This window comes from Hydractinia symbiolongicarpus, chromosome 8, assembly GCF_029227915.1.
Source record: "Hydractinia symbiolongicarpus strain clone_291-10 chromosome 8, HSymV2.1, whole genome shotgun sequence".
Classification (NCBI taxonomy): domain Eukaryota; kingdom Metazoa; phylum Cnidaria; class Hydrozoa; order Anthoathecata; family Hydractiniidae; genus Hydractinia; species Hydractinia symbiolongicarpus.
Window position 1 is genome coordinate 12,743,290 of NC_079882.1, and position 18,582 is coordinate 12,761,871.

Here is an 18,582-nt window from a genome sequence, read left to right on the forward strand (position 1 = left end):
AATCATAATAAAAGTTGTGACTATTTTTTCGATAACTGAGAAATGGCTGGAGAGAACACAGCTCGAGTCAATTTCAAACATTATAACATTGTCAACATACAGTAAATCAAAACAATCATTGACACGAATCAAGACACTGAACACCCTCATTTGATGCGAGATTTATCGAAATTCCAATAGAATACATATCTACTGGTTTCATTACTTTGGGTATACTACACGATAATAAGAAAATAACAAAAAAACGCTGCTATATGCAGAAAAACAATATATAAACAAAAACTTTTCGTCAATAAAGCGCGCTATTTGTGGTGGCTTTGATTTTGATACTAATCGCACCCCTTTCAACTTTTCGTTACCACCATAACAGAACGCAGCCCTTACCAAATCACACATTTCTACGAATGTGTGAAATAATAACCGATTTATTTCAAGCATATCCATAAAATACATGGTTCTTCATCTTGAAATGCGTAAGTATATATAGGAAATAGCGTATAGTCAAAAATCCGTTAAACACAAAGAACGAAAATCAAACATTAATTGCTTTATTATGCGGAAGTAAATGTAGTAGAATAACGACGTTGGTAAGGTTTAAGATAACATCATAGGCGCGTAATTCACGCTCCAATCTGTGTCAAACCACAAGAAGGTTGCTTTCCATTAGTTCTTAAAATCGTGATGCTTCTGAGAAAGTCTATCAATAATTTCACTTTAAAAGAATGGGAGTATTTATGTTTGGAGTTATGCAGGGGGCTTTAACGTTCAAGTATACTCACAATAAGCGTTGTGGATGAGTTTCTTCTGGGGATTTTATGTTCTGCTGAATGAAGCGAGCCATAATGTAAGTTGGAATGTGTTATTAGTCCCTTCAATAATATCTGATTTGTACAGGGAATGTTTGTGTCACACTTTGCTCAGAATGGCTCTGATACATATCCACACTTATAACAGAGCTACTGGCCAGCCTGAAGTCCTCGCCTAAACACACCTGCGTTAGAAAAACAATTTGTACGTTCGCAGAGAAAAAGGGTTTGACATTGAAAACATCTCTGGTTAATAAACTTTCTATTTTAATAGTTAATTGGACAGTGAAATATATTTTAACGACTACTACAAATTACTTTATTGGAATGTTAATACTGACAAATTAAAAGAATGTTAATGGCGATGAACTATCAATTTAAAGTAATGACTTTAAATTAACAAAATAACAGAACGAAACGACTGTGTATATACCTTAATTTCGCAACATTAGGTATTTAAAGCGATGATATGCTGGAATGCTGTGTTACGCCTTTCTTATTTTTACAAACCCGTTTAACTTAAGAAAAAAAAGGAGTAAAAGAACCTTTCCCATTGAGGGCTGAAAGGGAAGCTTATTTTATTGTTTAACTTATTGTTAATCTCTAAAGATATGTAGATATTCTTGAGGCACGAAAAGACGCAAAGATTTCAGTGAGAATTAATATTCCAGTTATAAGAGTTTATGGCTTTTTGATGATTAGCAATGTACTGAAAGTTCTGGTTCATAAAATATATATCTCGCGGAAATGGTGGTAAAATTACCTGCGTTAAGAAAATTTATATCCTGACGACACAAATAAATCTTTCACAAATTAGCTTACTTTGATATACCGAAGCTCCTGCAGTCCTGGTAATATAATTCTTTCACCAACCCTGTTTTAGGACATTTTGTTTTTTGGTTGTTGTTTTTTATTAATTTGACGGCCACTTAAAATTCATTAAATTCTTGTTTAAGAACTTTTTTATACTTTGTTTTGATGAAAACAAACGTTAATATAAAATAATGATATATGAAAGAAATCAAATCAAATCATTATGCAAAGTTAGCTAGAGTTAAAAGGTAAAAACCCATGAAAGGGTATAAAATTTTAACATATAAGAATTTTTCAGGTTTCACTTAAACGTTATTTAAGTCAAAAATGCGTCATCACTTCTTTTAATAGACATGGAAGCGGTTAACTAATTAGCCAACCTCGTCACCAGGGCAACTTGTATCTTTCAGACATCGGGAAGGCGTTACGAACATAGGCCTGGATGAGGCTGGTCCGATATAAAACTTGATTGGCGCGGATGTGTCACATAATTATTGCGTCACAAAAAACATTATGGCTAGGTGGCGAGTCTGGGACGAACAGCAGAAGGCTGTTCGTAATAAAATGGCGGAAGAGCTGTAGCATTAATAAAAAGCGATACAATGAAATGAATTACTAAGCAATGAAAGTACAAGAAAAAATATCATAAAGGGATATTGTTTACATGAAAATACTTCAAAAGCTGACAAAGTTTAATAACTAGAAAAGTACCTAGCTAGAACACTTATCTAGCAAACTATGAAGATAAGACTAAATAAAAAGAATCAACTTGTTTCCAAGTGACAAGTCTTAATTTGGAGCTTTATACCCATGTCCTTCCATCAAGGTATGGTTAGTAAGCATGTTTTAATTCTTTGTATGTATGTTTTGGTTACCATATAAAATATAAAAACCCGGCCTAATTATCTGGCCTAAACTTAAGAAAATTAAAAGTGCAATAACTTCGGTAAAAAATTAAAAGTTATCAACCTGAAACTTGTCAAGATAATTTTGCATGAGGCATTTTGAGGAAGATGTAAGCAAATTTTTTGGTAAAATAATTCTTACTAGACCTTTAAACACGCTATGAAAAAATTAGTTTAATTTAGGATCCACTAAAAATAGCAGTAGATATTGAACAGGTCATCACTGTGATATATTATCTCAGGACTTCTAATATCAATTACAAGTCAGAGAAACCGGGTGGTATAGTGTCCTTTTAAGTGTCATAACTTCAGTAAAACTTAAAATATTCACCTAAGATTTGGTATGATATGGTTTTAGACTGGTTTGATGAAATTGAGCAAAATTTCTATTATCATCATACTTTCTGAGTTCCAGAATTTAGCCCTTTTTAGAGATGCCTCCTTATGGCGGACATCATTTATAGCGGACACCTCTCTACAGCGAATACTTTTCCTGGGAACGGATGAAACGACGCTCAAACTCTCATAACAAAACCTCCATGTAGCGGACACTTTATAGCGGACACCTCTATATAACGGAAACCATTTCAAGGTCCTGATTGACATCACCCCCTGGAACTGACCTCTCTGCAGCGGACAGGCTTAAGAATGGATCATACAGAACAAATTTTTGTAAAGAATTTGTTCATATTTACTTAAGACAATGTTTTACATTGTTTAATAGTTCTTTAATCTTCTTTTATGCTATCTTTCAGCCAGTTTATGGCTTTTTCAGGGCCAAAATTTGAGCTAATTTCACTTTTTTGTCTAAGATACAGGTTCAGAAAATATAAAAAGCAATTCTAACCTCAGAAATAGTCAGATGATATTTAACCTAAAGTGATGCCAGTCAGTTATGTCAATAAACAAAAAAATTATTTGCAATCTCTTTGCTGATATATTTTTGTGATTGGATGCTTTTATGACGAGAATACTAAATTTATCTTTACGGTTGCTTTGGCATTTTGAATATATTCTAAGCATAATGATACAACATACATAGAAGTACGTGTCAAATAAAATGCGTTTTTTTTTAACAGCAGTAGAATTTTGATGAGATCTTAATGTGCGATTCTGTGGAAGTTAATTTTGGTCCAAAAGGTTGAAAAAATGCAGCTTTCTAGCGCAACTTGTATTTTTATTTTTTTAAAAGAAAACCTGTAGTAGAAATTTTATAATTATTAGTATAAACGGGATAGGATGAACTTTGTGTGAGGTAAGCTTTAAGTGAAAAATAAAAAAAAACTGTATGGCGTTTTAAAAACATTTCATTACGGAAAGAAAGTAGAATTTATCAGTAAATGGGTGGATTTTTGGGAATGTTAAGGCCACGAAATGTAAAAGCAAAGATAAGAACACCCTTCTAAGCAAAACTTCTTTGAAGTCATTTCTTCATTCACATGTAAGGTTTCCTTCTGCTTTCTGGACTTTATAGCGGTTGCTAAATATAACTTCAAGCAGTGAGTTCACAGTACACGAATTCACAGTTTCAGTTAAACATTGTTTAAATAAATCATTCTATTGTTACGATGCTCTTACTGAAAATAGACCTATTTCCATACCCTTTTTGCTCCGCGAGATATGCATGCAAAAATGCAGAACATCATGAAAACGAGATTAGTTATAAGCAAATATTTGGAGATTCTAACATCAAGAATAATGAAAAGGCTTTTCTTATAACATTTCACAAGTATTTTTTTCCGGGTTGCTATAGTTTAGTTGCATGAGTAATCAACAAAGCATTTTCGACATTTGTTGCGCACAATGACATTTAAAATAATATTTGAATACTATTGGCTGTTATAATTATGTAACTGTCACACTTTTTCTGTGCCTTTTGAAAACCCTAAAAAAACTGGTCCTTGATAAGTCAGGCAATACTACCTCGATAAAACGAGTAATCCAAAACAATGGTACAGAAACTTCTCACCCCAAAGAAATTTCCAACACATTTAATTCATTTTTTGTCGGTGTTGGTGCTAGCCTCGCCTCGAAGTCTTCTTCTGCTACTAATGTTAATCCACCTGTTAGTAGATACGATTTTCGGTGGGCTCCTATTGAGACCAAAAGTTAATAAAGCTACAGGCTTTGACGAAATTGGTTCGCGACTGTTAAAATCAGGTTCACCAGTTTTAAGTCTTTCTTTATCAAGTATTTATAACAAATCTTTATTTAATGGTTATGTACCTAAATGCTGGAAGACTAAAAGGGTCTCGCCTATTTTTAAAAGTGGCAATAAAATAAGTCCTACAAATTATCGGCCTATCTTCATTCTGACAATTCCTATTAAAATTTTTGAAAAGTTATTGCATTAGCAGATTTCTCATTTTAATTTTAAGCACAACTTCCTAAATGACAGACAGTCTGGATTTCGAAAACTCTTTTCCACAGAAACTGTAGTAGTCGATGTCTCTGATTTTATACTTACTGAGCTCGACCAACAAAACTTTGTTTGTGCTGTGCTCATTGACCTTTAAAAAGTTTTTGACACTGTTGATCATAAAATTTTGTTAAAAAAACTATGGTGTTTTGGCATCAGAGATGCTGTGTTTGACTGATTCGAGTCCTACTTAACGGGCCTAGTGTAGTTGACTTTTTAAACAACACAAGATATCTGCTTCGTGAAGATACTTTCGGGGTCCGCAGGGATATGTGTTGGGCGCCCTGCTTTTTCTTTTGGATATTGATGACTTAAAATCTGTCATCATCTCAAATTACCACTATCTATATGCAGATAATACAATAATTATTTCATCCCAAAAACTTGGATTAGAACTTTCGCAAGAAGTCGACCTCTGGCTGAATAATAACAAAATGACTATTATTTGGGAAAGAGAGGGAATATTCGCTGCATAATTTACTCATCAAAAACGGTGCCATGTTAGTTTTCAAAGCCATGAGTCACATTGCTCCTGATTACATGCGCCCAAAATTCCTTTTGACAAAAAACTGCCACAATCAACAAACAAGAGGAGCTTCTAAAAACGTTCACACTTCCCTTGGTCAATACCCGTTTAGAGCTGCATAAGAGTTATATAATCTTTCAGACCAAGCGACCTGTAATGGAAGCCAGGTGTTTTATTTAAGACTTTCATCTCTAATCTATTTGGCAAATTCTAATTGAGATGACTTTTAATTTTTGTTTTTAATTATTTTCCAGATTATAAAATGTTGCTATGTTTGATTGAGCTGAGGCATTTTTTTACATTGATTAAAGTTAAAATTCGACATGGCAAGCATTTTGTTGAAACATTTTTACAGATATTCCTTTCTCTCTAGGCAGTACGTCAGTAACCATTTGTGTCTTTTTTCAAAGAACGATTTTTAAATTGTTTTTTTAAAGTGATTTTCTCAAGGATATAATTTGACTGAGCAAAATCACTGGAAAATTTTATTTGCCTGAAAAAATACCAAGATAATAGCTCTCTAAATACAAAATTTAAGAATTAGGATATCGTCATTTTAGTCAACCTTTATTTTATTTTCTTAAACAATTTTTTTACCAAACACAGTCTACGATAAAGGCTTGAATATGACACAAATAAGCAAGAACAAGGGAAACTTAACCAGCATCTATGTTATAATAACCCGTATACGTCTGTCCGTCCGTCTGTCCGTCTGTCTGTCACGCAAAATGGTAGCTTAGCTGCGCAGGTAGCGAGACGCACGCAATGCGGTATAAAAAAGACGGGCGAACCCGTGGATTTTTCCACGGACTAACGACTAGTAATTTTAAAATCACAAATGTGTAAAATATGTTGGTTTTAATTACTTCTAAAACTACCCTCACTTGAAAAACAAACAAACAGGGTAAGACACCCACAAGGTCAACTATTAAAAATAAGGTACACTCAATAACTATAGACACAGGATATATACCAGCAACACACAAATTCTGGTAAACAGCTTAAAATTACACGTTTGTTTGGAACAAGTCAGCCAGCCAACTAGCTACTCAAATCATCATTTTTAAAGCTAGCTAATACCTAGTATATACCTAGTTTATTACCAAAAATAATAAACATACCATAAGAAAGGATCAATGTTTGGTAGATAGATGCTGTTATCTCATATTATCACTAAATGATAATCATATCACTAAACTAAATTAATTTTGCAAATATTGCAAGTAAACAGATGAAACCGTCTTCACTTTCTGATTTTGTGAATAATAATAGTAAGGGAAAGATTCATAAAAATCTTGCTCATCAAATAAAAGCTGCAATACAGACACAGATCAGAAAATGAAGATTCTAGCCAAAATGAAATAAAAAATATAAAAAATGTTAATATGAAATTAAATTTCTGCCTAGCTACTTTCAATCAGGTACCTAGAATCACATGATAGTTTGAAGATTATGTAGCCATTTTTGCACCTTAGAGAACGAATGAAGTGTTCTAGTCAGATTGGCAAATCATTTACCAATTTCCAAGTTTCCCATAGCTACAAGTTTTGCCATCCAATGCTTGCTAGCCAAACAATTTAGTAAAATACACTTAACCAAGCTGCTTGAATTTCAAGTAAAATTATATACATTTCAGAAATAATCAAGACCAATATGCAGGCTGTTTGCCTGCTTCCTATGGGAGGAATGAAAACAAACTCGCCGCACATCGCTTAGCTCTGCGTTTTAATTTGCGTTAATTCTATATATTTTCTATATATTTTATATTTTTTTATATATTTATTTGTTGTAACATCGTTAATCTTTTCCAGGCGATTTTGTACGCAAAAATCATTATACGGTTGTAAGTACCTAGAATAAGGTATATTGGCCATGTCATGTTGAATCACAAAAATATGTAGGGTTAATTTTAATTGCTAAGAAAAATAATTTAACAGGATGATGTAATTAATCACAAGTCGTTAATAATTAAATTCTGATGGCAACAAATCAGGCAAACAAAGCGTTACAAAATATATTAATTATAATAATTAGCAGGTAGCTAAGACACAAAGAAAGAGGGAAGAATCGCAAGTCATTTATAATGTTTGCGCGGGTGTAAACTATATATAAACAACATTTTTGTTAGCTCAGGTAAACTAACAAAATTCCGACATTATGTTGAAAAACAAGGAACTAATTTCCTTATGCCGACAGAAGCTAAATTGTAGACAACGAAGTTGCAATGGATGTGATAACGGAAGATATCCTTAATGCTTATGCAACTTGTTAGTATAAAGAGGTCCAAATTTACCTTTATAAGCCATAACAAAACTTATAATCACATCTATCTGTTATTTTAATATTTTTTTAAAAAAATGAATCACTTTATTCTCTTTGGTGTATTGCTTCTTCAGTTTTGTCACATGAGTCATTCTTTGTCTTGCTTTCAATGCAATTTAACAGAATGCAAGCAACCTATGTGCAAAGGTAATATATTTATGTATGACATTTTGTCTAAATATCTTTTAAGATCTTAATTTCATGTTAACGTTATTTCTGACAATGGTAATATTAAAGTAATATTATATATTCTTTACTATAGGTGGAATAGTAAAAGACCCATGCCAATGTTGTAATGTTTGCGCTAAAGTAAGAGGCGAAGAATGTGGGGGACCTTGGGACATCCACGGAGAATGCGACCAGGGATTATATTGTAAAAAAGAAGGTAAACCAGGACAAACGGTTTTCAACATAACAGGAAAATGTGGTAGGTAGCTTTGCTTTTCCTTCTTCTAAGTTGTTATTAAAATAAATACAATTATCTTGCTGTAATTATGATTTATTAGCTCTTAAACAAATCATTGAGATAATATCGTACATCTTTTTGTTAAGAATACCATGTCTGTGAAGTTGAAACTACAAAACAAAAACGTGGAAGAAGATGCAAGAATGAAGAGGTTGTCTTCTGTACGAAGAACTGCAAAAAGTAAGGACCCATTGTGAGATTTTTTGAAAAATTGGTGTCGAATGATTATAGGTAGTTGTAAAAATAAAGTTAACCATATTCTGAAGTGCTTTCTCTCATCCAAGACCACCTGTTATCCACGTGATTTGCTTCTCTTAGCACATAAACTACATTTTCACTATACGTTCTTTTTTTTTTGCTTTTAGTTGTTGTATGCACAATTCAACATGCAAGCCGAATCGAACATGGCCGAAAAAATTGCAAATTTGCCAAAAAAGGAACAGAAATAAAATCAGATCCAATTAAATGATAAAAAAAGAAAAAAGAATAACTTGAAAGGCCAGGATCTTATTAGCTATGTACATTGACGAAATCCAATTGATTGATTTTTTTTTAGTTGAATATTTTTAACAAAAAGTAAATATAATGATAATAAGAATTTCTTTTCGTCTTACTGTTCTCTTTATGTTCCTATCATGTAGTTTTTCAAGATGCATTTGTGCTTGTGCAACTAATGATTGAAGAGAAACGTTTGAGGAAATGCGGTTGTTTTTTATTCTGTTTACTTTCAATGCTCTCGTGTCATTTGACCATCTTTGTTACTTTAAAATAATTAACTAAGCATTCAATTGTTATTTTCTGTTGCATTTTATAATTTTCTGCCCGCCAAGAATTGAATGTAAAATTTTTCGCATAAAATAACGACCAAACCCAATGCCAAACTAGCTCCCATCAGTACTAATAGACCTCCTGCATATTGCCAGCTAAATTTGTCGGCGCCAGGCTCCATGGTTGAACAATTTACATTACCCAGCCATTTATCTATAATATTTGCTGCTCGACCGTTGTTTTTCATTGTTCTTATTTCATCGGATAATTTTTCTTTTAATTTTGAATTTTTCCTCACGGGAAACGTGTACGATGTGACATATGTGTCATCTTGGATGATTGTTAAATCTGAGCAAAACTCTTTTGTTGCAATACGATGAAAGTCATACACGTAATCACCAATATAAGCATCTAACTTCCTGAAATAAAAATGCTTGCGTAAAAAGCGTCTTATATATATGATACATATAAATAATATAAGCATCATGGAGGTATAATTTGTTGTAAAGAAGGGAAAAGTGTACTGCACACGACTGAAAACTGATGCATGTATTTAAAATCATCTGAGCTATAGATCAAAGAATCAAAACTGATCAGTTTGTTACCCAGTTGTTAATACACAGAATGTGCGAAATTTTGGTTTGTTTGTGACAACTATATAAAAATTTTGATGAAATGTTATTATATAACTTACATAATAAAAACTAAACAATGACTCACCCTGTATGAACAAGTTCGAATCCGGATTGTGGTGGGGATATGAGATGCTGTTCGAGATATTGGTAAACATTGGAGAACGTTTTTATATTACTATATTGAAAATAGCTTTCTGTAACTGTACCTTTTTCAACACCAAATTTAAATTTTAATGACGGCGACAAAATCTATAACAGAAAAAGAAAATGATTTACATTAAGCTTTTCCTTTTTATACACGTTTGGGTGAATACAAATGTTCTTAATTTTCTACTAAATTTTATTCTCGGTTGTTTTTTAAAGTGTTCTTATCAAAATATGTCATCGCATAAAACATCAATGACGCCAGTATGTGTTATACACAGTCACAGCCGTTGTCACAGTCAAAGCCGTTTATAAAAGCTACCACAGAAAGCATTTGTTTCTTGGTTGTTGTAGAGAAGTGGTTGCTATTATAAAAAAACCCGGCTGTTAAGAATGTTAAATATATTTTTTTTCTTTCTTAGCAACCAACTTATTAACTTAAACAAAAATGGCGAAATCATGTCAGTAAAAAATACTAAATATGTCATCACATATTCTGAAAAAAAATCATTTCCACAGTATTTAAAGCGTAGCGAAGAAAAGTGTTAGTTATTTTCCTTAGTTTAAGTTGACATATTAATTTCACTGATGTAGCTAGTTGATTTCCGCCGCGTAAGGCGGAATCTTTAAAATCGCCTTGGAAGATAGAGAGATAGGGACCAACTATAGCCTGAACGCACGGTGTCCAGATTAAAGTATTTTACCCTGGGCCTGGAAGTTGTTTAATTTCTTTAAAGCCAATAGAAATGCGTTATTTGATTTTTTAGCCAATAGGGTCTCAGATTGTGAGAACCTGATATCGTGGCTTCCTGTGATGCTTTGTCTCGAAGTTCTTCGAGTTTCAGGTCCCACAGGCCAAAGTTTTTTGCCCAAAACAATCGGTTACCGTTCCTCTTGATATGTTTGAAACTCCAAATCAATGTTTTGCAAAACAGGATGTTTGGTCGATGAGACTTCTCAGGTAAAAAATGCTGTATGTTCTAGCTAGTTTGTTACTTAGCTATGTTAAAGTGATTTACATTTGCGATTCTTCAGAGTGTTTAAAGCTCTTATTTAAGCTACGCATTTCCCTAGCATTTCTGTCCAACTATAAAATGACCTTCCTTATACGTAGTTAGGAATCAAACCCATTACCTGACTTAACAGTTTGGGAACCAAAACTGATGATTAATAGCCTAAAAGGTGCAGTAGTTTTCAGGAAAGTTTGACCGATTTAAGCTACATTTGCATGTCATGTAGCTAGCTAGCTACAGACTGTATTGCATATAAAGTTTCACATAAAGAACGTAAAATAAGCGTTTTCTTATATTTAACACGACCATCGTTAAAATGCAGCATCAGCAGCAGATCAGAATTACAAACTTTTACAAGCAAATCTACAGTGCATTTTTCTGATAATATTCTTCATGAACTTTATGAAAAGGGCTGTGTACTTTTGTACTAAGATAACAAGTCCTTTATTAATTGCTATTTTGTTTAGTACACAAATATTCAAAAAACATTTTTATAAATTTGAATCCTAAATCGAACATTTTTTCTTATATATTTTGGCTTATGGACTACATTGTGTTACATTGTGTAACAAGCAAAACAATTTGCTCCATAAAAAACCTGACATACGAGCTTAAGTTGTATGTAAGTGTGTCGTAACTTACATAAATGAGGTTATGAATAAAAATTCTCCCTGATGTGCACAAAAACATGTGAATGTAGCTTTAAAAAAGCATCAAGTATACTGTACATATTTACTCTATTATCCAGTTTCCCTTTTTTTCAAGTAATCCTCCCTTTTTTTGCTATGGATTGTAAAAAATATTTTCAAAATTAGCATACACTATCTGTGGAAGAAATTTTTGTGGAATTTTTTTTTGCAGAACTTTGGGCCAAATCTGTAAAAATGTTCCACAGAAATTTTAGAAATCAGTCAAACATCGGTTCTGAAAAATTATTCCGCAAAATTTTCCATTTCAGCTAGCCGCAACAATTAAAAAAATTTTTATTTCTTCATACTTTGATTTCTTTAGGATCTAAGTTATTGGGTTCTATGTTGCTCATTTGTAAATTCCCTAACTTCTGAATACTATGTTAGACAAAATACTGATTTTGCCTCTGCTGAAATAATTGAACTTTAGGCACCCAAAAATTAATATTGCACATTTCGCATATATTCTGCAAATTGAAGCATTTTTGTGTACCACTCACCCACAAAAATAAGTTTCAGGAAAATTTATTGTGCAAATAATTTGTACCCTTGGCAAGTTTAGGCTCTTACAACAAGTTTGAATGCATATTGAAATTGAAAAAAAAAAAGTTATCAAGGTATTGCTTATAGCCTGGAAAAGATTTGAGGTAGGTGTTTATACTTCTTATGCTTCATATTTCCAAACTTTGTTAAAAAACTCCTAAGTTTTGCTAAAAACAATACTACAATCAGGCTTTTTACCCAAAAATAATTCAACATATCCGGCCTATATATCCTGCAATATAGGATTCCTGCTAAACCCACCTTTATTTGTAGGTTAAAACACTAATCCAGTGGTGAAGTAATAATAGACTAGAGTAAGTATGGTATTCTTGGTCACTGTTGAATATAACATTTTAGGGATGCTTTTAGGCAACTTTAGGAACTTTCAAAAAAATTAAATATTTATAAAACTTCCTAAATTTGTCTTTGAACACGAGGTATTCTTTTTGGAAAGACAGACATCACAAATACTTGGCGTTTCACAGTATCACCTGATTTTTTTATCAAAACTTCATAAAATGGTGAAATATTTTATTTTATCTTGCATTTATACCTGTCATCTTTAAATATATAGGGCACAGAACAATATCACATTAATGTGCTAAGATTATTTTGAGTTCTTCATATATGTTTTTTTAGTATTTTTCTTTCTTTTTTAGGTCAGCCATAATCTAACACAGCCATTATCAGCATTTCCAAAAAAATGTTGACAGAGTAAACTGCAAACATTAATTTGTGAAAAATGAATCACTAAAACTAATATATATTTATATAATTTATTATAGTCTTATTTTGGTTAATAGTATTTACTTCACATTATTTTTAAGGGAAACTAGACGTCTATGATTCTTCTATGATTTTACAGAATTTGTATCATGAAAATTTTTAGAACTTTCTAGGTAGATCCCAAGTTTTTATACTTTTTATAACTGTGTGTAAATCTGTATATTTTTGTTACTTATTCAGGTGTAATTAAATTGAAGTATATCTAAATTGCGTTATTTGTCGCCCATATTTAATACTTTTCAGACCAGGTTACTTTAACCCCTTTTTTATATAAGAACAATGTTATAAGAACATGAACCTTAGACTCACAATCCCAGACTCAAATCATTGTTTTTACAACTAAAACTACTCAAGAAATGGAATAGTCAAAAAGCCTCAAAAAGCGGTTAAGTCACTTAGTTTTGCGCAATTATTCAATCATTTATCCTGTTTTTAAATTGGAAATCTTAGCCTTGGGTCGACCATTGGACGTTTTGCTCTGTGGAAAGTTTCTCTTGACAAGGCGGAAATCTTCAAGCCTTGAGGCTTCTTGTTTAATTTGGAACCATGCTTCAAATCTCTCCAACCACTATAGGTAACAACTGCGAGTAAAACGCGGATGAAAATTCCAAATTATACAGCGAATATACAAACTGCTTTAACCGTATGCTGGTAAACCAGAAAACAGAAATGATTTGTTACGTTGAACACGACACTGGTTTTCTTGAAGTGGAATTGACGTAAAATTCTATACACGTAAGAAATGCTTCTTTTTAAACACGGCTTCAGTAATCTCATTACTTACTTTTAACACAAAAAATAGGTAAAATATGAGAAAAATATATAGTAAACGTAATATTCTTACCTTTTGATCTTTGATTCCATTGACATTAGTATTTCTTCCATAAAATACATTGGTTTTTGTCAATTGAGCTGTATAAGTTGTCATAATGATTAGAATAGACAAGGAGTAGATAATTGAAAGCAGTCTGGTTGACCATCTTTTGGGTACTTTGCCAGCAATATCCCTCTGCAATGTCAATCCACAGAAAAATAAATACGACATGCTGATCGAATACAAACGTTTGTCCCTGATTTTAGCCCAAATGTTTTCGAATGCAAAAGCAAATAAAATTGCTGATGTAATCATTGCTCCAATTAGGAATATAAAGTTCTTTTCGTACACTTGAACAAATTTCCAGTTTACAATTCCAAGCTCCTTCTTGGAAGATTTCCTCATAATAACAGCTATAGATGAAATCATAAAATGCTCGGTAAAATCAACAACATGACTTCGAGCTTCGTTTGGTGCAAAAACCTGGGCGCCAACATCCGCTTCCCCTCTATGGATCTCACCTATAACACCGTTCCAGGATCCATTGTGGAAGCCTCCATATAATCCATCTTCAGGAATAAAGAGATCATAGGACAGCTTCAACTTCTTTGCTATAGCATCAAACAATTCTAACGATAGTCCAGAACAGCAGGACTTTCGATAGTGTCCAGGGGTTTCGGGTATGTTACATGTTACTGAATTAAAACAAATATGTTGATCTGAAGCGATAAGATTGTCTGGAACTTCAACTGCAAATGGAGGGGCAAGTACTGTAAAAACTCTTAACTTGCGTTTTGTGTGGTCCTTTGGTAAGTCTATTGTATTTTTACATGATGTTTCTTGTAAGGTCTGACCTGGAGCATAAACAGAACTAAATAAATAATGGTAATAACGTTTACATAATTCTTACCCATAACTCACAAAGGCTTTAATTTTGTCCATGAAAGCTATAATAAATTGCTCGGTTTTATCAGAAAATGCAATGTCGTTTATGACATTATCCCGTTAAAATCGTGCTTCAATACAGAATGCCAGTTTATTAGTAATGCAGCCGGCATGCTGGACTTCTCACCAACACAGTAAAAATTAATTAAATTATTAGTTAAATTTAAATACGGTGCATGCCGTTTTATGTATTCCTTGCTCTTTTACCTTTAGTTTTCGTGAATTTCCAAAATTTTATCCGCATTCGCACACATTTGTTTGTGCAAATATTCCTGAAAAAATTAATTCTCGAAAATAAAACTTAGCGAAATTACTAGAAATGACTTTTTCGCTAAAGTTAATCTTCGCAAAATGCAATTTTTTGGGCCTCGCGAAAATTAATTAACTTAAAGAGCTTTGACATGATGATAACATTAGGTGAGTGCTTCGGGCTAGTCGTTTTTTTTGTTCGATTGTTTATGTTGTCGGTTAAGCCCGTAAAAAATGCAATTAGGCAGAAGAACAACAAAGAATATCCGACATTTGAATTTTATTGTCGTCAGCAACGATTGAAAATGAATAAAAAATATTCACTTCTCATATCTTCTTATATCTCCTTAGGCGTTTGTCAAAAGTACACATTCTATACATTATTTTGATCAACGTTTTAAGCCCTACACAATAGAGGCAACGAATAAACAAAATTTCCAGAAAACGATTTGTTGTTTTTCAATTTTTTTTCATCTTCAAAATTCTAAGTGGAATTTTCACGACCCTTATCGACTAGTTATTATAATAAGCGCAATAAGAAATTCAAACTCTTGCGTACCGGTGTGTTTATTGTGAGTTTGCGCAGTATCTCAAGTTTTCAACTATGACATGGTTTAGTGGTTAAATTTTACGTAAAAACTACGGATACCACTCTTACAAAAGGGAAACGGAAGATGTCCCTTCCGTTAAAATTTTTGCTTCGAAATTTTCATGTGAAAATAATTGGAAAAAATAATTATTATCGGCCTACTCTGGACATATTGCAGATATTGTGGAAAGTGCATTTAGAGCATTTTTGAATATATTGCCAGGAATAAAAATAAAAATAGGGCGGAGAAATTTATTTTGTTCAGTAAATAGATTTCAGTGGTCTTATTGAAATTAAAACAAAAGAAATTTATTAAGCAAAACGACAACAAAACGTTTTACAATATATTGTAGTTAGCATGTAGCAATACACTTTTTATTAGAGTAATGAACAATGGCTTTTTCTGAAGAAATACACAAAAACATGGGGAAATCATTTATGCTAGAAAAATAGAAATAAAATAAAGGAACACCTCGGACGAAGAAGAAGAAGAAGAAGAAGAAGAAGAAGAAGAAGAAGAAGAAGAAGAAGAAGAAGAAGAAGAAGAAGAAGAAGAAGAAGAAGAAGAAGAAGAAGAAGAAGAAGAAGAAGAAGAAGAAGAAGAAGAAGAAAAGAAAAAGTTTCTTACCACGTGACACTTTCTTTAAAGGATATTTGTTTTTGACAATTAACCAGTAATTTCCTAGCATCAACAACATGTATACCAGGATATCTTTTTGAAATATCGTCGCTTGCACTTGGTACTATCCATAAAATTCCTTCAGGGAGATTATATTTCTGCAAAATATCCAAAAACAGTAGAATCTCACATTTCCACAACATTAAAAAAACAACTGATCGATCGCTCAGGCGATCTAAAAGGTTGACGAATTCATAATTATAATAAGTTTGAAAATGGAAACGTGAGGTTTTCACATTGTTCCATCTGAATTGGTCAACTATTATCTTGTAGACTGAAAGATTTCTGGAGACCTCACTAGTCACAATTTGAATACTTTGAACAGCATTTCTTTTCTTTAATATGTTACTTGTTATTACATCAACTAGATTTCTCTGTACGTTCGAAATACTGCTGTGTTCGCCAGAACATCCACCAGGCACCTAAAACAATTTTTTACGATGTAAATCAATTTTGTACAGATCCAATTAATAAAATATACTTAAATAGTGCACCAAACGAAGAATTACAACATGTTATGTCGACAAGGTGTCATGCCTTCAAAAGAGGTGCAAATGCAAAATTAGTGGTTGTGTATGGTTCATATGTAGTTATATTCAACGAATTAAGTATCATAGGGTGTGCTTTTTTCAGACTAAACTCGCTTTTTTACTCTCCAAAAAATCACTATTTTATTCTGACATATAGTTGTCTTGCAATATTTCTCTCAAATCGTCGGCATTCCTTACTAGGTCTGTGCGTGTTCTGAAGCTTCGACGTTGAAAGGAATGCCTGTAAAACACAGACCAGATTCACTTGGATGGCTCAACAACTTCGTTGACAACATATCCTTATTTTGCTAACCATATAGTGAAGGCAATTACTATGTGGATACATATCATAATGAACCGGTCGTTGAATATTGCTACATATGAACAACCATAGAAAATTTGGTATTGTTCCCTCCTTTTAAAACAGAATGCATAGAAGAATTGCTCAAACCAATAAAAGTATTCATGCGCAGGAGAGAGAAAAATATGAAAGACAATACAAATTTTATATGCTACACTAACCTAATCAAAAATACTGAAACAAAGGAAGTTTTTTCGTCATTTCTCAAATATGGACAAAGTACCTAACGGTCAATGCTCTGCAGCTGGCAGGCTGTAAAGACGCTACTTTTGCACAACATAGGCCAGAGAAGCTTGATCATCGCATTCTCTAGCACGCCTGCATGCTGAAATAACCTACTTTCGGGCCTACGAAGTTTAAAATGCGTGACTACGATATAGAATTAGCTTACGCAATTGCTTCTAGTGGTGAACTTCAAAATTAGCTGTCCTGTCTCAACATATTTTCACCAGGATTGTAGTTCGAAATGATTCATAACTTTCATTGTCATTTGTGTTCCGAATGCTTTATAATTTTTTATTGTCATTTGTATTTCAAAAGGTTCATAACTTTCATTCAGTATGATGCCTTTTGTTCCTTTGTCATATTTTGAAATAGGGGTTGCAGGAACTATTAAAATGCAACTTTCTTACAAAAAATTAATCTTTCTAAACTAAGTTAGCATAGTTAACTGTGCTTTCTTCGAGGGTATTAGAATCTAGTTTTTCTCATACGAAAGCTAAGCTGCAAATGAATGTGTCAGAGAGAATCTCTATCCATCAATAAACATAAAATAATTTCTCAGAGCAAACCACAAATTAAAATCAACCAATGAGCACAAAGTCAACGTAGCTATATCTCATGCTCTTAAAAGGTAGAGAGGGAGGTAATCATATTTGTTCAGATAAGTGTGACCATTCGTTCGCACTTCAACCAGCTAAGGAGAAAGAACAATAGTCACGTGAGCCAAGAACAATAGAAGTAACCAATGAAAAGCGCAACATAAAAATGATTTTGTAATAAAAAGTTTATGCAACATAAAAATGATTTTATTTCGAAAAATAGTTAACAACAACATACCACGTTTTCTTTAATGTTAAAACTTACATGAAACAATCCATAATAACCTCTCCATCGTCCAATCAAATTGTTACTAGGTTTTGGCAAAATGGTATACAAATTAATACTCTCTTTAGACACGTTTAGTAAATCCAAAAGGCCGTTGTCTTCTTTTAAACTGACTATTTGGAAGGAATCATTATTCTTGTGCGAGTTCTTTAATATGTGGCATGCAATGTTCTCTGAATGAACCAGTTTCGTGTTTCCATATGTAAGCTTTACATTGAAGAACAATAAATAAAAAGTAAATAAATATATTGAACATCCAAGTAATCCCATTCTATATTTTTGCGTATGCACGTTTTTACATATATTTCCAGAATGGAAAAATTAATATATCTCATAAAGCACCTGCATTTCTGTTTTATACGATCTATAAAAATCCTTTACACCAGATAAATAAAAGTATAAAAAATAAGAACAGATTATAAATATATTTCCATACATATTTTGCGAAACCTTTGTATGGAAATGATAAATGA

The 18,582-nt window shown here is 32.5% G+C and overlaps 2 protein-coding genes across 3 annotated transcripts; one reads left to right on the forward strand and one right to left on the reverse strand.

Moving 5' to 3' along the window:
* Nucleotides 1-7,826: 7,826 nt before the first annotated feature.
* Nucleotides 7,827-9,037, forward strand: LOC130653732 (venom protein 302-like). The gene is made up of 4 exons (XM_057456243.1): nt 7,827-7,938; nt 8,054-8,218; nt 8,344-8,437; nt 8,623-9,037. The coding sequence occupies exons 1-4, from the start codon at nt 7,827-7,829 to the stop codon at nt 8,720-8,722; spliced, it is 471 nt and encodes a 156-aa protein (XP_057312226.1). The 3' UTR covers nt 8,723-9,037.
* Nucleotides 8,990-18,452, reverse strand: LOC130654965 (glutamate receptor ionotropic, NMDA 3A-like). 2 transcript variants are annotated; one of them, XM_057457664.1, is made up of 5 exons: nt 18,089-18,452; nt 16,061-16,533; nt 13,680-14,520; nt 9,746-9,909; nt 8,990-9,444 (listed from the first exon to the last, which is right to left on the reverse strand). In XM_057457664.1, the coding sequence occupies exons 1-5, from the start codon at nt 18,377-18,379 to the stop codon at nt 9,066-9,068; spliced, it is 2,148 nt and encodes a 715-aa protein (XP_057313647.1). In that variant the 5' UTR covers nt 18,380-18,452; the 3' UTR covers nt 8,990-9,065. The 2 variants fall into 2 exon arrangements, with proteins under 2 accessions (XP_057313647.1, XP_057313646.1); XM_057457663.1 differs by having other exon boundaries at nt 18,062-18,452.
* Nucleotides 18,453-18,582: the final 130 nt, after the last annotated feature.